The 21,014-nt window shown below is 37.9% G+C and overlaps 2 protein-coding genes across 3 annotated transcripts in view; both read left to right on the top strand.

Moving 5' to 3' along the window:
- MXD4 (MAX dimerization protein 4) overlaps positions 1–3,636 on the top strand; it is a 43,816-nt gene extending 40,180 nt beyond the window's left edge. For both annotated transcript variants that reach the window (XM_062575257.1, XM_062575256.1), the window contains exon 6: positions 888–3,636. In XM_062575257.1, coding sequence (XP_062431241.1) covers positions 888–1,036 — 149 coding nt within the window. In that variant the 3' untranslated portion in view covers positions 1,037–3,636. The remainder of the gene's footprint in view (positions 1–887) is intronic.
- Positions 3,637–14,277: 10,641 nt separating this feature from the next.
- On the top strand, positions 14,278–20,224 carry HAUS3 (HAUS augmin like complex subunit 3). The gene is made up of 4 exons (XM_062574763.1): positions 14,278–15,259; positions 16,409–16,842; positions 18,459–18,687; positions 19,958–20,224. Exons 1-4 carry the CDS (start codon positions 14,336–14,338, stop codon positions 20,222–20,224), a joined length of 1,854 nt encoding a protein of 617 aa, XP_062430747.1. The 5' UTR covers positions 14,278–14,335.
- The last annotated feature ends 790 nt before the right edge of the window (positions 20,225–21,014 follow it).

The following is a 21,014-nucleotide window of genomic DNA, read 5'->3' as shown; positions in this document are numbered from 1 at the left end:
AAAAACCCAGACAAAATTGTTCCATTATACAATCTGCAGAATAAAAACCTACTGCATCTTTTTTCATATTCTTTGCAAAACATTATTTTTCTGATGAATTTTGATTTCTATACAGCTATTCATACTGCATGTGTTTTTGCCAGTTTTCCAAATAATACCATTTCATATTCAGAATTTTTAGTATAATTATCGGTAAGCCTTGATAATATTTACATCTTGGAAAAAAAGATACCTTAATTTATTTGTGTGAATAAATTATTTTTCATTATTTATTGTGAAATTTTCAAATATTTTCTGAATAAACCAAAAGTTTTCTACATTTAGTTCCCATTTAACACAGAGCTTTTCAAGCTCCCTGTCACTATTTATTTTCTTATTTGCAGTTTTTCTGTAAAAAAACCATGCACACACTGACTTTTTCAGGGTCTGTGGGAGATGAGTTGTCAGTCATGGTGCAATTGTTAATGGACAGATGGCTGCACCACAGTTACTACTAGCTGGCACCTGTGTTGGTTGGAATTATCATGAACTCTGCTACAGTTTTATAGCCTTCGAGGTTTTTCTTTCTTTCTTTTCTTTCTTTTCTTTTCTTTTTTTTTTTTTTAATCAGGGTCTATGCACAGGTTGGAACAGTTCTGGGACAGCATTTGGTGTTGATGTCATGCTGTGTATTTATGTACATGAGACAGAAGGGATTTTAATTCTCAAGTGGACAAAAGGATACTTTCCTCAGTTTCCTCAGTTACTGCTCCATGTTCTGTTATTTAAGGAAATGAATTATGATTCAGGTTTTACCTGAATTTTGATCTACAAAGGCAATGCTGGCCCCTGGTAACTTGCTATAACCACTTAATTTCTGAAAATGTGCCTTCTTATGTTTTATTTAGAAGTAGACATTGAAGGAATGGAGTATGCACCAGGTGAAATGGACAGTATTGGAAGTGCCAGTGATGCTGAAGACCACTACAGTTTGCAAAGCGGTTCGAGTGATGGAGGTTACACACATTCCCGCAGACTGAATGCCAGGCTCTCATAGTGCCTGAGTTACCACTTCAACTCAGGACCATCTGACTGAAGCACTTATATATGAAAATTCCAGAGGTGTCAACTGCCACTCTTCCGGGAAACCCCAACCACAGTACTCTGAAATGGAGGTTTCTTACCCACGGTTCCCTGCACTGTAACCACAATATTAGATATTGCAAATCATGGGTTTGCTGCAGAGAACTGTGGCTAGGTACAGTTGTGACTTAAAGCTAGCTTGATGTAGCCATACTGCAAATTAAGGAAAATAAAGTACATCCTTCCATTCAAGAAGTATTAAATTCAAAGTGTTGGAAGCGTATGATGGCATAAGGAAGTTTGACAGTTCTTTGTTTTTGCAGAAACATTTCCAGACATCGAAGAATAAATGGAATCTACAATGTGGTTAGTGATTCAAAGATATAAATACTAAAACTACTTTTTCTTGTGGTATTTTTTCATGAAAAACATTTTGAACGCTGTATGGCGGGCTGTATAGTATAAATTCTTTCAGCAGTTGTTTGAGTGAAGCAGGCAGATAAATCTTCAAATCTCAAATGATCTTTAGGAAAGGTCATATTTACAAGTCACTACTGTACTTCAAAATGGGGGAAAAGCCAGCTCTAATAATGACTTCATGTGGGATGATCTCAACTTTCTTTTGCTTTTTTGTATTCAGTATCCAACCAGCAGCAAATCATTCTGTCCATGTTAACAGGACTAGTAAAAAGCAACACTGCAGTTTTATCCTGTTACTGTGGAATGGATGATATTTGAAGCATTTCAGTGTTTTTGTTTGTTTGGGGTTTTTTTGTGTTGTTTGAAGAATACAGAACTCAAGTGATCCAGATTGTGATAGTTAATCTTTCCTTGCAAGGAAATGAAATTACTGTTTGCTTGGTATTTTTTTTCCTATTTACAGATGTCAGTACATTTTTATGGAAGGCATGGCTTAAAATTACAGTATTCAGCTAGAAGATAATTAATCTTTTTTTTTTTCTTTTGCACACTATAATTGCATTTTCTATTCTTAAAAAGTGCAAAAAAATTAAAATGTATGCTGTAAAACAGCAAAGTTTATTTAGTACTCATCAAGCTGTTCAGAACATATTTACCCAAATTGTAGCAATACTATGAAGATGTATTTTAATACAACTTCTGCTTAGTGAAGTCATTAGAGCTTGGCTTGCCGGGTAAGAAAAATGGACCAGTCTTTGCATTATCTGTTTAAAGAAGGTCTTTTAAAAAAAAAAGAAAAAAAGAAAAAAAAGAAAAAAAAAGCTATAAACACTTTTAGGGAAGTGATTTTAGCAAGTGTAGTCTATATTTCCTGTAAGAGATTTTGTATTATATTTTCCTAAATGTTCTCATTTACTTGTATAGGGAGGGGAATGGTACAGACCCAGACCAGAGTCTCAGGGACTCTTCACCTTTGTCATATTGTGCCTTGGTGACCATTTATGTATGCCTCTCCTTCTCATTGTTAAAGGACAACTAAGCTTTGTTTCCCTCAAGACTCTCTGTTTGAATGGTCAGTTGTCCACCTTCTTACAAATGAAGTAGAGAGGTGTATTTATATCTTCACCCTCTCACAACTGATTCAGTCTGGCTTTAAGTAAAATCATACAATTAGGTGTTGGTACGAGGGTTAATTGTCTTTATATGGGCCCTCCCGTCAATTCTTCAGCACCCAAATCTGTATTTTGTTAGCTTACAAAGTCAGGGTCTCTGTGAGACCAGTGTTCAGTGCTAGGGAAACACAAATGTACTGTGTAAAGCTATGGGATGTCTAAGTGTGGTGCCATTTTTAGCATTCAGATACAAGACCTCATGACATACTGACCATAATGATCAAAAACAAAGATTCAGTTGTTCTTTCAACATTTGACATGCGTCCTCCCTTTGGCTCTTACAACACCGAGTAGAAATATGAATACATTTTGTGGCAGCTTACAGATCCTTGTTTGCACTCTCGCTTACTGCTTGGAACTTGCCAACAAGGAAAATGTATACTTTTAAGTTAAATAACCTAATTGATGGCCACCCCTACTTTGGCTTTGGGGAGAGGCCCAAGGTTATAAACTCTGGCAGCTGAATACGGAAACAATTAACCTTTTCTGTGATGCAGGTTTTGGTATTATGTTATATACACCTTGCATATTACTAAAATCCTCGTTGTTGGGGAAAGCACACAGCAATATACTCATTGTGTGTAGCTGACAAGCAGCAGAAATTACTAGCTCCTTTGGTGCATATGTAACTAATTTCCAAATCATGGAAAAAAATTAAGAGTTTACTTTAACACACGACTGTTAACAGGAAAAAACAAAAAGGCTAGTATATTGTTGCTGTTCATTTATTATATAATGAACACATTCATGAATTGTAAAGTGTTTCCTTTCATGAAAAGCAGCTCTTGCACAGAACCTCCTAATGAAAAGAGATTCGAAACTTACAGAAGGAAAGACAAGATTTTAAATTGAACATTATTGTACCTTAGGTCAACCTGAAATTTTCCTTTTAAAGATGAATGTGCTAACTTAATGAGTTCTTCCACGCTGGGTATCCATGGCTTTGTAGATCTTATATTTTCAATAAAAATTACTCGAATAATCTTGAGTGGAAATAAAAAGGGTTTATTTGTTTTTACTTTTTCCAGTTACTACAGTGGGGGCTTTAATCATGGTAAAGAAAAAGATAACCATATTGACTGTGTCATTCTCCCTGAAGCAAGGCCTAGTTTAACGTGGTATTTTCAGATGTAGCCACCTTCCCTCACAGCACGCAGAAGGAGTCCAGTCGAAGTCAGGGGCACAGTAGTTCGAGGTGCAAGCTCTGGCCGCCGTTGCGAGCAGCATCGTTCCCCTAGCGAAGTGCGAGCGCCAGTCCCGCGCTCGCTGACGGCAGTGGTGGCGATCGGGGTCCAAACAGTCCCATTACAAACGTTTTTCACCATTCTGCTTAGCAACCGGTGCAGTGTGACCTGTGACGATAGTACCCGGGGATGTGTCATCTAGGGATGAAAACAGTGTTCTATTTTTACTAATTTTAAGCTGAATATTTGTGTGTGTGCTTTGTGCGTGTGCATGCATGCATGCATTTGTGTGCGCGCGCAGCTGTATCTGTACTCATGACATTACTGCAAAAAGAATGCTGCTTACTCCGAGATTAAATACTACAACTGCGCTGGCAGTTCTGCCATTTTGTGTCACGACCATGCTTTTAACAGGTGAGAGTCTATTACTTTTACGCTGATCTTTTTTCTCTACAATTACCACATGGGGAAAAAATGAGCAGAGAAAAGATTACAGGGCTAGATCTTTTCCTCTGCGGAAGAGGCTCTGGAGGGATGAAGTCATCAAGAAATTCTTTTTATGGAGACATGGAGGTTTGGCCTGTTTCCTGTCTAGAGAAGAAGAGGAAATTCATTCCCTTGCCCCATGCAGGTGTCAGCAGGACAGACGCCTGTTCCCTGCTTCTAAGTCAGCTCTTCCTCTAGCTCCTCGGGACCGTGCGGTGAGCGCACCCTCTGCCATCGCAGAGCGGAGGCAGAGAAAGCGCGGCCAAAACCTGCTAGCTCTTTCCTGCAGCTTCTCCCCTGCAATGAGGACGGTGACTATTCCTTCACTCCCACCCTGTCTCAGCCTAGCTCGAGTCCTCCCAAACCTACTGAGGTTGCTTTACGTATCTGCCTGAAAGAGGAAGGTTTGGAAACTCTACAACACAGTCAGCCAAAGACTGGATCCTGTATTCTCTCGTGAAAAAAACACAGTTCAGTGAGAGTTTTATCAGATAAAAAAGACATGAAAAGGCCCCCAAGAATCCAGAAAGACAAAGTTTTTACCTAGTATTTAAGGACGACTTTCTAGCCAAATATTAATTTTTTAGTGTAAGTTTTGGGATGACAAAAATACATTTTTTTCTTTTTAGAAGCCAATACAACTTGGATCTTACCTAAAGAACTAAGGCTTTTCCTGACCTTAAAGGATATCACCTTTCTTGACATCAGTGGATACGAGTTGAGCTGTACCAGTTTCAGCCTAGTATTATTTGTAAAAAAGTTATTTCTGTAGATCTAGGTACTACAAATAAATTACTGTAATAAATCTCAGCATTTTGCTTAATTGATTTCTGTGAATGAACTTAAGTGCCAAAAAGATCAGACCTTGGAAAACTGAAAGCTGCAAAGTTGTGTGCATGCAAGGTTAGTCTGCAAATGCGTTCGGGTTCATTACTCCAATGCATGTTTAGCTGCAGGATGTACTTCTCCTTTCCTTGCAGGCATTTATTTACAGCAGTCTCAACTGGTGTGAGAAGTGATTATTTCACTACTTTACCACATTAAAACAGACTGATAACTATCACTGAAATTTTTTATCCTCATAGATCATCCCTGTGGAAAAAAAAATATTAAAAACACTGTACACTTCTGTTTTATGATGGTATCGATAAGGTATTCTGTGCAAAACAGATTATTTCAGAAATCGGTAACATTTGGTTACTGCTAGAGGCCATTGATTTTGCCTAAGGACCAGGAACAGTGTGGATACTTAATCCACTAACAGTGCACTTTCCCAATTCATGGAAGGAGAATTGAATTAGATTCTTTTTTTTAAAAGAAGAGTTGCAGTCCTTATAAAACTAATGAGGCAAACATATCAGAAGTTAATAGAAGTTTCATCAGCAGTGAAATTAGTCAATCTGCATACATGACTGACTAAGTGCAATGTTCTTAATTGGTAGCTGCAAAGCAACATCTTAAGTGTATTATGTGGCTACCTAAAATTAAAATGCAGGGGATGTATTAAACAGAAGCTATTAGAAAGCATTTGGTAATCTTAGCTGTGTTTTTAAATCTAAAATGTTATAAATTAATCCCAGTAGATGATTTCTGGGGCTGCACGTGTACCTAGAGTTGCCATTTAGCAAAGCAGAGTGAAGGCAACTAATTTCAGAATTTCTTCCTGCCATTTTGCGTAAGAGGTGTGAAATGTGGTTATATGCAATTCATGTAATTTAAGGGTATGCGCAGTAAGAATTTTTAAGTGATATTTCAGAACACGTGCAAAGGGAGCCTTCTGCTGTACAGGTAGGTTAGCTCACTGCTCAGATTATCTAAAGGTGCCAGAGCCGCAGGGACCTACAGCCAAAAGGACCGGTTCGTAGTCTGTGGGAGGTATTATATTGTAAAGCTTCATTTGTTCACGCGCACATGGTGCTTGCTACGCTCTGTAGCACACAGAGTACTGTGTTGTATCATTATCTTGTCATAATATAAATACCAATTTTTATACCTTTTTGTTGTGGCTTTCAGTACTTTTTTAATTTTTTCATCATTTGTTTTTTGTATACAGTATGTTTTTCCTCTTAGCAAATCTCTTCATATAGGTTTAATGACTAATTAACAAGAAGCTCACTGAGTTTTACCCATTCAAATTAATAATACAGTATTAAGTTTGGAATGCTATTTAAATTGAAGTTATTATATATGTTGGCCCAATGTAACTCCAATAGTCATTATTTGTCTCAAACCATAGGTGCTGTATAAATTTCCACTGTTGGATTTCTGAAGACAAGTCAAACTCTAAAACAGTGCAAACTGAAATGCATTAGTTTTTGTTCTAAATGATTACGCTTGAAATCACTGCAGTGCTGTACAAGATACCAAAAAAGAAATGCTAAAAGGCAGTCTACGAGTTCTGCATGTGTATTTTGTTAAAATGAATACGAAATTCACAAGCGATATATAACCTGACAAAAAATGAAAATTTTAGCTTGTTATTGGAGAGAAGGAAGAGGGAGGGGAACAGAAGTGAAATGCTTTTGCAAATTGTATCACTTTACTTTGAACTGTAATGTGTGACTTTTTTTTCCGGTGTGTCAAGAATATTTTATTTTAATATAGAGTTCTTAACAATACACAAATAGTAGTTTTAACTTGAAATCATGTTAACTTGAAATCATGGCAAGTAGTTTGTCAATAGGCTTCTGCTTAATTCAAATCAGCTAAGCTGCTGAATCAGTAAAAATGTTCATGCACAAAACATAGTAAAGCCCAGTAAACTATTTTTGTAGCAAAGCATTATTTGAAAAATACCACTACCACAGAACAAGCATAAAATACAATCCAGAAAATCACTAGATTACTATGAATTATCTCCAACAGGAAAAGAGATATAATAAATATTTAACAATGTTGTATTTTGGTCAGCACCATGTTATTCTGCACAAGAACTAATCAAATGAGGTAAAAAAAAAGTTAAGATAAATGTTACGGCACGATTTCTGTAAATCCTGTACAGTTGATGGACTGTACAGCCTCTTTTAAGACACTTGCAATGTATTCTAATCTGTTTATAAGAAAAGTAAATTTCCATATTTTGCTAACGATGGGTGTTTCATTTTTTAATATTGAAAGTGCACAAACTTGCATGTCAGGATGAAAATGTTGTATTTTTAAAACCAATTTAAAGGGAAAAGTTATAAACCATAAATAAGTTCACAATGATATAACCCTCAACTTCCTCTAGGATAGGTAGTTTAAAGTGGTTTCAGTGGCAAAGTTGTTATTATCACCATGCTTCTAGAATTTGTGAAATACCCCCAGCATTTGTAAGCACCGGGCTAGGACCAGAAAGGTATGATTATGGTGTCGTGGATAGACTGCGAACGAAGGGCTGGCATCGCTGGGGCCAGAACGGGCTGGATTTGGGTAAACTGAGATTGCTGCTGGCAGGAGGCGACTTTCCTTTCGTCCACTGAGTTTTTATGCTCCCCAGGCTGAGGTAGCCGCGCTATTAAAGCTCCCTCGTGCGTGTGCTGAGGACCCGAGCGCAGGGGGCAGGAGTGCTAGGAGCGGTGGGAGCAGAGCGGGCAAGCGGGAGGGCCAAGCCGGGCTTCCCGGTCCCTGTCCAGCCTCCTGCCGGGTCCTTGCGTATCTTCCCACACCAAGGCTTAGTTTCTTACACAGAGAGCTCAGCTCATCTAGGGGTTTTAATCCACAATGGGGTTTATTAAACAAACTGTATTTTCTAGAAAAAATTAACCTCATCTAAATATGTTAGTAGTGTTAGCCCAAAAGTGTATGGACTTTTTTTTTTTTTTTAATTATTTAAGGAACTGAATTCAATAAAGTTGAAGAAAACAAAACACTTTAATCTGCTCCTCTAGCAGTACAAGGTCTCAGAATGAAATCTACAGTTCCTCCAGAGAGAAGTGTGTGCTTGTAAGAGAAAGCAAGCTGGTACCAAATTTCTATACTCTGACTTTATTATTATAAAAATCACACTTCCGAAGCTGTGCTTAATCTAGAATATAAATTTGCCTAAAATAAAGACTTATTTTTAGTACTGTGTGTTCCCAAAGAATGGCTGCTACTGCAGCAATCTGCATCAGGGACCCATAAATGCCTGCTGCTACTAGCAGATGTGACTGTGACCATGAACAGTAGGATGCAGAAGTAAAAAGCTTTTACACTGTTACAGTTCATCAGCTAAAAATTACATCCATGTCTTTTATTTCAATTTTCGTCTCCAAAAAAAAAAAAAAACAACAACAAAAAAAAACTCCTCAAACCTCAAGCAGTGATAAGCAAAACACTTATACATGAGTGTTTCTTATGTGACAGATGTTCCTCAGTGTTAGGGTTTGTATTAACCAGCTGCAATGCCCATATAAGCCTAGCAACTGCACTCCTCAGATGTTTTTCTTAAAGGCTTGGCTAATAGGTAATCGATACCTTCGCACTGAGGTATCACATACATCTATGTCATATTCTGCAGTGAAACAAATGCAACAAGGCATCTGTGGAATAGCAGAGCTTGCAGACATCCTTCCAGAAGTGTCTACGTCTTAATCTGTTGGAATCCACCATAAAATGCCTTATAAATGCGATACGCTATCTAAGCAACCTCTCTGGTTTTCAGACACAGATGCAAAACAACTGCTCCTAGAACAAAAAAAAAGAAAAAAGAAAAGAAAAGAAAAGAAAAGAAAAGAAAAGAAAAGAAAAGAAAAGAAAAGAAAAGAAAAGAAAAGAAAAGAAAAGAAAAGAAAAGAAAAGAAAAGAAAAAAGAAAAGAGGAGAGGAGAGGAGAGGAGAGGGAAGGAAAAAAGGAAAGAAAAAAAAGGAAAGGAAAGGAAAAGAGAAGGAAAAAGGTAAAACTTTAAATATGTTTTGATAGAACACAACCAAGAAAAATGATTTTGAGAAAAAGATTCTTGACCTATAGAATAACCACACAACTGGACATACTGAAGCATATGGGGCTGTGGTTGCATGAAGAAATAGACTAAAAGAAATTCTGAAGATATGTTTGTAACACCAGTTAGGGAAAGGCTGTGGTTTGATCTCTGTCCCTAAAAGCTGATACAGTCTGACAAATGAAAATTGGTTTCACATTAGAGGCTTGTTCTTTCAAAATGAGAAGTTTAAATGCACGCTGTTCTGACCTAAAATATTCCATTTCCAGCCCGAATTCCTATGCCAATGGGGATTATGAGATCATACTGTCTGTCAACTTCTCTTTCGTCCATCTGTTCTCCTCCTCCTTTCCTTGATAACTTTTGAACCTGCGGGCTAATTTTGACCAAAGCTGACAACGCAGAGATAGGATGAAGGCACCAAAGATATTAAGTGCTGAAAACTTTTATGAAAATCCAGTGTCTGGGTAGAAAGAGAACTAAATTATTTCGTTTTCAGTACGCCTGAAGGCAGGCATAACTGAGCGCTTAACTGTTCTGAGAGGTGGCTACCGGCCAGCACACATGTAGCTCCCAACCAGCTACTGAATTAGTGCATTCCCCAGCTTGCCCAGCCAGCCAGCCAGGGCTGCAGGTTTTGTGAAAGGCCATGCAGGAGGTGCCACCTGATTACATGCATGTGGAACTGCCAGCACAGGGAACTGAAGATACCAGCTACGGCAATCTGCATGGCCAATTGTCAGCTTACTAAATCCTCCTTTATCACATCTTCCTCCGTTTAGGACGTGGACTTCAACTGCAGCTCTGAACAGCTCTCAGGACAGCAGGATCTTAGATTCACTACAGGACAAGTTGATGTCAGTGACAGTAACTGACGGAACCGAAACTGCGCTGTCTCATGAAATAAGCTAGTGAATAGTTTCGTCCCTTCCTGCTCAGAAAGATGCAATGCACTGTATCTGGAAGAATACTTGAAAACTTAAGCTGGTTTAAACTGCAGCTGCATATCAGACTGTAATCCTAAGGCGAGAAATTCAACAATATGGCTCATTTTGCCTGTGAGAACTCACTGCAAAATCAGCATTTAATTTAAAAGTGTGCCTTGCCACATAATGGACCACACTATACCAGAAATCAACATTCTACACTTTCTGCAGGCACTGCAGGTGCTGATTCTGGTCTACAGAAATTAATGTGAGTTAGTCTTGGCTGTGCTGAACTGAAGAGGTTGCCCATTTCCCTGTGTTGATTCACCTCAACAACTGCATTAAGATTAGAGAAGCTGCATACTAAAGACATATAGTTGGAGGGATCAACCAAGCACATACAGATTGGGTGAACACCTCATCAGGGTGAGATGTAAAGATAAAATCTCTGCATTCAGTAAATGACTGCTTTTTAGAGTAAGCAGCCTTATAATTCACAACGAAATATGTTATTTTCGATTTAGTTCTCAGCAGTGCAGAGGACCTGATTCAAGAGTGGGAGAGCTGCTTGGTAGCAATCACAGTAAAATCACAGTAAAATTAGGTTTCACACTGTAACAGAGAGCAAGCCAAATAAATATAGCATACAGATGCTCAATTTTAAGAAAAGGAACTATGTAAAAATGGGACAAATGTCCCCCCTCCTCACACCCAAAAATAGCAGTTGAAAAAGCAAGAGGCCTGCAAACAGCCAGAAAGCTCTTAAAAAATAGTATACTAGAAGCCAAGGTAAAATGTGCAACACAAATAGAAAACAAAGTAGTCCAAAAAAAGCCCTGCATGTTCGATGTGAAAGGAGGCTATTATGAGGCAAACAGGAAAGCCTAGAAAAACATGGCATGTGCAATGTAAACAGGAAAATAAGAAGGCAAAAAAAGAATCTGAGGAGCATCTTATAAAGGATGTTCAAACTGTTCGTAAAATTCTATGTGATGATCAGCTCAGAACTGGTTATTAAAATTCAGAAAAGAGGTCCTGGAATCTTGCTGACAGTTCTCTACTGGCTTAACGGGCAGCAGCACCCCAAAAGCCAACAAAACAGCAGGTATTATAGGAAAAAGTATTAGAGTAAGACAGAGGGCGTGATTTTGCTGCTGAAGAAAATCTTGGTGCACTCATAGCTTGAGGACTGTGCAGTCTGGTCTCTGCATCTGAAGAAAGGCACAAGGGAGTTACAAAAGGTACAAAGAGCGACTGCAATAATCCGGGGATTGGAGTACCTGCTTTACAAGAAGAGACCAAACTTTGGACCCCTTCAAATCAGAGGGCAAATGGAACGGAACAGAAAATACTTGCAGCTTTCTGAATTACTATGAAAGCAATGAATAAAGAGAATGCAGAAGTGGTGATCATCAAATCCTGTAGCACTAGAGCTAAGGGTTACCTGATGATAGGAAGAGGTGTGTTTAAAGTCAATAAAAGGAAGTGCTTTTTTATGCAGTGCATGGTGAAGTTTTGGAATTTGTTGCCTCATGAGGTTTCACTGTTAGACGGTTATCAGCAGGTTCACAAAGGGATTAGAAAAATTCACGGCCATCAAGTCCATAAACAAACACTAAAATTACTAGACAGGGATGTAGGTTCTAGGATCATTAATACAATTATTTTGGAGACGTGGGTGTTAAAAGTGGCCAGGCCTTTCCTAAACAGTATTTAGGCAACTACTGCGCTTGCCAGGCTAGTGGTTAGGGCCATTGACCTAACTGGGCATTTTCAACGTTCTTCAGCTCAGTATTTCCAACACCTGCAGAACCACAGCTCCTTCAGATGCGACTTCCAGAGGCGAGACTCTGTGGCTATTTAAGCCCTTACAAAAACACAAAGCCCTAGCTACGTTATTCTGAGAGTAGTGTTACAGGACAGTTCCACCCTGCACACAGAAACGCACTAGCTGCCACAGGAAAAGGCCAGGCACGCCACCATTAGGCTTCATCTCTCAGCCTAAGGGAACTTGATGAGCAGAAGTGACTGAAGCCACAGCTTTGGCCAAGCTCCACAGCGTGAGAGCTCCTCCAAGCTCCCCCTCCCACACGCTGCCTGGAACAACACAACCGGCATAAGCTCCGCAGCCTCCCAAGGAAATCACTGGCAATGGTGGAGGATACATTTATTAAAAACGAAAGGAAAGAGAAAAGGGCTCACGCGGCCTGTCAGCAGGCCGGGACACCCGCGCCGCACCACACGACCCTCACCGCCGGGCTCCTCTGAGGAGCGCCCCCTCCCTCCCGCCGCGCGGCGCGAGCCAACCGCCGCGCACGCGCGCGGGGCACTCCGCGCCCGGCCGTTGGCGCGTGCGCGGCCGCCTCCCCGTGTGCGCGTGCGCGGCGGCGCGCGCGGACCGCGCGAGACTAGCGCGTGGCGGGCGGTTTGAGCCGTTGGCACCGCTAACGGCCTCACTCCCGCCCCGCCCCGCCCGCGCTAGTGGTGGCTGTCGGCGCGCTCCCTCAGGCTTCCCGCCATTTTCTGCACCTCCGTACCCGGGCGGCAGGGCGCTGTGGTGAGTACCCGGTTGTGTGCAGCGGGGGCTTGCTTGTAGCAGAAGGGGAACGGCCGCAGTAGTATCCCTTCTCCCCTCCGTCCTCCCGTATCGTTCTGCCCCGGGACGGCTCTTAGCCGGCATCCTTTTGGGCCTGTTGGCAGTGGGTGGCGGCAGCGTTTGGGTTCATGGCCCCTGGGGAAAAGCCTCGCAGTCTCTGCACGGGGCCCTGAGGATCCCTCGCCGGTGTTGGCTGAGGCTGTCTGACGGCTCCGTGCTGGGTAGCTGGGAGCGTGGGTAGCTTGCTCAGACGTCCTGAGACGTTGGCTTTGATGTCTGATGGCGGCCTGAGTGCGTCTGCGTGCCTTTCTCATATGTATACACAAACATACAGCAAGGCGCGTTCCTCTTTTGTTTATTTTATTTTGAAGGCAATCCTTTTATAGCATGCAGAACTGAGGACACTTGGGAGGCTGTACTATGACATGATGCTTGGATAACAAATGCTATTCTTTATATATAAATTTAGACGCCAAGTAAAAACAGATACAAAATTTCAGAAGAATGCATTTGCTTTTTTCAGCATTTATGCCTCCCTGGAAGGTTGCCAAAGTGATTTTCTTTTCTCTAGTAAAATGTATGCTGTAGAACCAAGGTGTTTAGTAGGACTAAAAATCTTTTTAAAAAAATCTGAAAATTGCACCCTAAAAATGCAAGCAAATCCTCCCAAATTTCTTTATAATTTATCCTGTCTTTCCCTTTTGTTACTCATTCCTTAAGATAAGTAGTCAATATGAAACAAATTGTGTGATTTAGGATTCCCATTTGAAAAACAAACAAAATACTCCCAACTCCCACCTACCAAACCTCAAAGCTGATGTTTTTTCATGCTGGGGAAAAAATGCTTCTTTTTCTTATAACTTTTTGATAAGAATTTCTCTCACAATAGAGTATAAGTATTGTGCACTACTTTTTTTTGTATGTATGTTAATCAATAAATGACTACCTTATTACATTCTGACCTCGTATTAGAGGACTCGTGGGTTGTCAGAGGAAACTTTAAAATGGAGATTTGAAAGACAAGATTCTGCTGGCTAAATAAAAAAAAAATCTATATAAGCAAGATCTTGAAGTGCAAGGTAATATTATTTTGACTTTGTTTTTTGAAAAAATCAACCTCCCCTCATTTTGGAAGAGTTAAAAAGATTATTTTTTAGTTTAACATGGGGAAAACTACAAGTAAATCACTTCTGCAGGACATTTAATTGCTTGATCTATTCTTGTTACTTTTCAGTTAATGTTAGTGTTCTCTAGTACAGTTTATGTCAGTTAAAAACGTAAATGTTTGCAAGCATCTGGGATTTAACTGATGTCAGAAGTATTCGTTCTAATTTGATGACCAAAATTTATTAAGACGTCTCTGAAATAGAAACTAGCTTTTAGACTTTGAGTAGCCATTCTAATCCAGAATAGGATTAAATTTTCTGATGTGGTCTAACATTTGCTTTTTCCTGTGCAGACTTTTTTTTTTTTTTTTTTTTAACTAAAATACTGAACACTCATTAAAAACGACAAAAAATACCATTGGAATAATAGTCCGGGGTTTTCATATACTTGGATCTTTTCTACTTACAAAAAATATTTTAATCATGAGCTGTGGAAATCACTTTGTGGCAACTCTTAAGAAAATTGGATATCCAAAAGCTGATGAGCTTAATGGAGAAGATTTTGACTGGATGTTTGAGTCTGTGGAAGACAAATCATTTCTGGAGTGGTTTTGTGGAAATGTAAATGAGCAGCATGTGGTGTCTGAAAAAGAACTGCAAGATTTTAATAATCTTCTTGAATCTGGTAAGCCCATTTTAGAAGGAGATGCACTGGATGAAGTTCTTAAAACCTGTAAGCCCTTGGATTCAAAGAGCAATAGTCAGGGGGAGGAAGAAGAGGAGGAGGAACTTAAAAAATTAGAGAATGAATTTCAAACTCTTCAGAAAATGAAAAATCTTAACATTCATCGATGTAATAAGCTTCAAATGATGGCTTCTACAAACAGCCAGATGTTACAGGCATTAAAAGATGAAGAGGAGGAAGCACTTAAAGCTGTGAAAGAAGGACTGGGAGCGCTTACTGCAGCAAATAGTAAGCTTAATAATGAACTACTGTCTCTTATTGATGGAGTTAAGAAACTAGCCTCTTTCTTTACTGCTTCAGATTCAGAACAAGGATTAGGTCCATATCCAGTGTTTTTTTCCCAGCTTTCTTTGGACAAGTATTTGTCTTGGGAAGAACAAAGCACTGCAGCACTTACCTCATACACAAAAAAACATTTTTTTCAAGGTATGTCTGAGTTAGTTGAAAGTTCACATGACGAAAACTTTCAGCTTGGGGATGTAAGCAAAGAATTGACTTGTGATGGAAGTAATGAAGTTCGTGAGGAAAGTCGTGAGATGGCTCAGCTGCAAACAGCCTATATTTCTGTTCAACATCAGCTAATTCAAATGAAGGCTAAAGAAGAGAGCATGAATTCAGCTATACGTTGTGCAGAGAACATGCTTCGTTCCTTAAAGACCAAGGTAAGCTGTGAAAGACAGTATAAGACAGTGGAATTTTGAACAGAGGCAGGCATGTTAAATTGGATCTGGCATGTTAAAAAGAACTATTGAGATATTTTCACTAATATTTACATAGTGAAGTTGCACTTTTTCAAAGTCGTGTTCACAAAACTCACCTTGTGAAATCCCTCAATTCTATGGTTTGAATTAGTATCCCGTATTTACCAGTTTCTATTTTCTACAATTATTACCTTAAAAATAGAACTAAAATTAAACTGTAAAGGTATAATACTTTTAAAATTTCAAATTATAACTGGCTCTCAGTTGTTTGTGCAACAAACAAAACTTAACTTAGTTAAATTTTGGGGGATATTTGGGAGCTAGTATGATAAATATGTTCCTGGTTATTTTGCATAGCATAAATTTGAAAAGTTTTACTTCATTGAATCTTTTGAAACTCAAGTATTGTAATACGGTGGCATTAGTGCTGTTTTACATCCCAGATAGATAAATTAGGTAGTTGAAGCACCAAAAATCTCTCAACAAGTGAATGGCAGGCAAATATGACTAGTGGAATTCAAGAATGTGAAGGAGTCCTAACAAAAGGAGGAAATTAACATGCCAGTATTAACTGTGTCAGTAGTGGTTTCATGTCAGTTTGTGTTTTTGCATTTATGGATGACTAGCTTATAGGGCCTGATTATTAAACTAATTTGAAAGAGATGGATTCTAAACTCATTTGAAAAAGGTAGATTTCACATAGCGGTAGTGAGTCCATCCAGCTGAATATAAAAATATGTGTATCTGCATAACAGATTTTAGTTAGACATACTTGAAATCTGTGTGCTAAGCAAAATAGAAGTCTCCTTTTTTTCCACAATAAGCTGTTTTCCAGCACTGCAATAGAATGGAATTCCTGTTTATTGAAATACTGTTACCTGAAACCTGACTTCTAAATCACTATTTACCTTATGATACGTTATACAGGTCTGTAAAGCTGCTTGTGGAGTTTTTGTTTAATTTTGTATCTTGTCAGTGACTTTCGTATCACCTAAGTGCACAGTCCGTCAATGAACTGAAGTAAGATATGTTAGGGAAGTGGTACAAGGAAAGATGAGCAAAAATGTTAGAGGACTATGAAGAAATTGACAAAAATTTTGCTTTGTACAGGGTATTGAAAAAGAAGACCTTGTGGCCAGAATACCTGGTTTAAATAATGAAATTTCAACACTTAAAAAACAGATAGCTCAGATAAACAACGAAGATCTACCTTTCCTTTTGAAAGAGAATGCTCGACTGTGGACTCTGCCAGTGGTAAAAGGAGACTTTGATTGTCAGATTGCTGAGCAGGAGTACTACGCTTCAAGACAAGATGAAATATGCCACCATTTGATAAGACAGAAAGCATCACTTGAACTTATTGAGCTAGCTTACAAAATTGAATTGAAGGAACATAAAGACTTACATTGTCAAATTGAAAATTTGGTAGAGTATCTGAAACAGAGCAGTAATGAGTTGGAGCAGAGACTTCAGACAATGTCTGAGCTAGCTCAACATGGAAAGCCAGGGAAAACTATTGATTCAAATGATGGTTTCTCTCGGAGGTAAGCATCATGGTCACTTTGAAATGATACTGGGGTAATAAAATCTTAAGTAATCTAAGGTTATGTTGTTAGGTTGTTTGAGTCTTAGTTACTGAGAAGCTCTAATTAGCTATAGTGAATATTTGAAAGTCCCTAGGACTGAAGCCTCGGAGACACGAGATTTGCCTCTTGGGTAACCTTTGAAAAGTTCTGTTCAGGTTTGCCTGAAGAAAAGCTGTTCAAGTTTCCACCTTGTTAATGTTGCTGAAGCTTTCCTAAGCAACATCCAGAATAAAATGAATATTCAAAGCCAATCCTTTCTTATATGCTGATCTAGAACCTCTTGAAAGTTATTATGTAAGTGTAGATTAGAGAGCTGTTAATACAGTGATTTCCAAGATTGCATACACGGCTTCATCAGCATAGCTTGCCAAAAACCCAGTGTTGTAGAGGAGAGGAACAAATCCTGGAACGTATGAAGTGCGTTTATCTCATTGTTCTTGCTTCTTTATTTGCCATCTGGCTTCTGAGTCCTATGATTTTTTCACCAATTAATTAAGTCTCCTTGTAGCTTAGGTGACAGTAGGAACATGTGCTGTCTTGCTGTCGCTTCAAGACTCTGAACCATGAGGCATGTTGTATAATTATATGTGTCTTATGTCAGGTGTTTTTCACTTCCATAAAAAGAAGTTTTAAATATTTTTAATAATTTACATTAAGTGATAGTGATAGCAGTGAAGGAATGCCAGAATTAGGTAGCGTTAACTTTGCTCCCCTTGTGCCAGTAACATGTTGACAATATTTTTGTTCAGGTTTATGATTAAATCTCTAAATCTTTGAATCAGAACAGTTCTCTGACTACCTTTTAAAGGCTGGTCTTAGTGTTCATGGTTATGAAGAAAAGCTAAAAAAAAAAAAAAATTATAAGCCTTAACGAGTTTGTAAACAGAAGACACTTGTAAGAAAATTAGTCACTATTGAAATATAACTCCTGCTCTTAATAACGCCAATCTGATTGCTTATGGGGGTCCAACTCATGATGATTTTAGTAGGCAGTTGGTAGTAACAACTAAGAAGTTTTGAGTAATCACGTTAGACTCTTCTGAGGTGGTTAAGAATACAGTTTGGTATAGCAAGTATTGCTGTCTTTTGCATGACTCATAACTTTTTGGAGAATTTCATAGCAGTCACTCCATAGACAGAAAATGGGAATTAGTCCATTAAACTTGCAAATATTGTAGAGACTTCTCTTATTTTTCATTGGCCATTGAAGGCTGTTGTTTTTCAAAACTTAAGAAAATTAGGTCTTATTTTGCTGCCCTTGAAATATAGAGAAATAGTTTGTAAAAGCACACTTTATCAAATTCCTTTGCTATTTGGTGTGTAGTTATAAACTTATTTTGAAATTTCATTTGTTACTTATTTTAATATTGAAATACTTTAGACTTATATTTAACTAAGCACTAGCTATGAATATATAGAGCATTATAGTAAGAGTACCTGAGTAATACTGTCCTTTACTAGTCCTCAGTCTGACTCCTCAATGAGCATGAAAAAGCTTCCTCTTGACTTAATCAAATAATACCTGGAATGCTTAGGAAACTTAATGCTTATAGGTCTAATTTTATTTGTTACAGACTATACCAGCTTCTGGAAGGAGAAAATAAGCAGCAACAATTGTTTAAAACTTACGAAAGACTTGAGCAGATGGCTCAGAAGTTGAAGCAGGACTGTGTTACAGTACAAGATCAGCTAGCAGTGTCTTCTCAAGAACAGTCTGTCTTCCTGTCTAAGCTAGACAGTGATATAGATACCCTTTGTGATACTCTGTATTGTGGAGGAAATCAAATATTGCTTAGTAGTCAGGTAAGTTCTTATGCAATGACTTCTAAAATTATTACGTTCATGCATGTCCTTTTACTGAGATAAATATAGTGTGAAGGTTGTAGACACACAAAGGGTTACTGCATTTTGTTACAATAATGATGGGGATGGGCTCAGTAGTTACATTGTTCTTAGCACACTGCAAATGTGAGATTTTATATATGTTGGCAGATAACTTTTGATTCTGAGAAAATAGTTGCAGCTGATTTTTTAAATCCTTGCAAAAACATATACAGTCATGTATTGCTAATAAGTTTATGGTATGGAAAGTATGTCTTCCAACTAATGTGTCACTAGAAAATTCATTTAAGTTTCAGAGATTACCCCGCTTCCCCTTACCTATAAGGCATATAATTCAATTTGGCTGCTTAAAAAGCCTGGTCTTGAGTGGCTCCTTGTGGACAAAATAAGGGTATCAGAATTTTGAAGTGGAAAATCCAACTACAGAACTCCTAGATGTTCATTTTAGAACATCCTTTAAGAGAGGATAGGGATTCTTAAATGCAACTTGTTACAGTTTCTAAATAAATAATATCTTTAAAGTGGATTGAGAGACGGCTTCTGTTTTGTAATACTTCTAGTTAGGTACATAATATATTAAACACTGCCATTTGTAAACTGAACATTTTTTATTGAAAAATAAAACTTTGTACTTAGGACAATATCTATTGAGGGATTACAGGTTAATAATCCAGCAAATTGTGTATTTTATTGTCTCAAGCACTCAAGCACTATTATCTCTTAAAACATGGTGACATCTCTTTTTGTTGATGCTATTTCTCAGGAAAAGTAGTTTATTTCCATAAGAGATGATGTGCAAATGGATGGCTAGCCTATTTACACTGAATTATCGTAAGAATAATGGGAGAATTCTAGCTGCTAATTAGAGAAGTCATTTTAAAGTTGATTTTTCTTGTTCCTTTAAGACTTGACTAACTATAAATACTTGAATAAAAATGTTATTCATCCATCCTTATCTGGTAGACAGCCAGATTCTCCTGGTCTTAACTCATCTGTTTTACTAGACAAATAAAAGAAACTAAATTCTCATAACCTGATGTGAGTATGTTTATGTGTACCTCAAAAGTTGCACAAAATGAATGGAATCCTTTATACTCTGCATTTCTGTTGTTTCTGATAAGTGATTTTTATGAAAACAATTAATCAAAGGAAATGGCTTCAGAAAACAAAAAGCTTTTCTATTTGTATTAACAATGCTAAAGTAATAAATTTTGTCTTATATTTTTGTTAGGAACTTACTGAGCAGTTTCATCAAATGGAAGTTCATTTAAATGAATTAAATCAGCTCATTATGGATCTTCTTGCTGATGTAAAGGCAAAGAGAAACTTTTTAGAATCTAATAAGTTGCATCAGATGGAAAGAAACTTGTATGTATATTTTTTCAAAGATGAAGACCACTTGAAAGAGATGGTGGAGAAGCTCGAGCAACAGTCTAAGGCTAAAACCAGTGGTCTAGAAGATTCAAGTTTCTCAACCAGTGAAGTTCTTGATATTTAAACTTAAATGTACTGTTAAGATATAAAAACAAGTTAATGAAAACTGACTTCAAGTTTATGGAAAAATAAGTATTAGCTTATCAAAGCTAACATTTATCTGTCATTACAATGTATGTTTAGCTGCCACAGGTATCAAGTTTGGATTATAAACTGCTGTATGGTTTTCAGCATCTGCCTGTTGAGTTCACATTTCAACTTTGTCAACATTTCCTTTGGTATGAGAAAATACACTGGGTACTTAATGAATTACATAAGACTGCACATTTGTTAGCCTGTATGTTGGTTTCCATTACATACAGCATAGCGCAAAACAAGGTTTCATACCCTTGAGATGTGTTTTTGTGCATGCTAAGAACATTTTCATATGTGATCTGAAAAGTAAATGTGGAGAAGGCATTCTAGATTTTTGAACACAAATGTACTCATACTAGGCTCTTCAAAGAAAAAGAATCACTTGAATATTTCCTTTTTGGACTTGGGGCCTTTTGAGGATCTTCTATTACAGCCAGTTCAGAATTTGCTCTATAATTTATAATGATGTACATTTAAACTTCAGAGTCTTTTGGACCTCTGCTTTTACTGGCACTAGACTGTTTATCAAATTCTTATATCATATCCTACTACAGCAGTGGAATTAAATATGCTTTTGTAGTATGATAATTTTCAGTCTTCTGTATGTTGATGGGACCAACTGTGTTTGCTTTAAAATGTTAGACATCGATAATGGGCAGAAAAATAGTGTTAGCTTTATCTTCAGTAACACTAACTTTCTATTTTGACTTTTACCTTCT

This window comes from Rhea pennata, chromosome 4 (assembly GCF_028389875.1).
Source record: "Rhea pennata isolate bPtePen1 chromosome 4, bPtePen1.pri, whole genome shotgun sequence".
Taxonomy (NCBI): Eukaryota; Metazoa; Chordata; class Aves; order Rheiformes; family Rheidae; genus Rhea; species Rhea pennata.
Note: the sequence above shows the minus strand (reverse complement) of the source record. Positions and strands in the feature narration are given on the sequence as shown.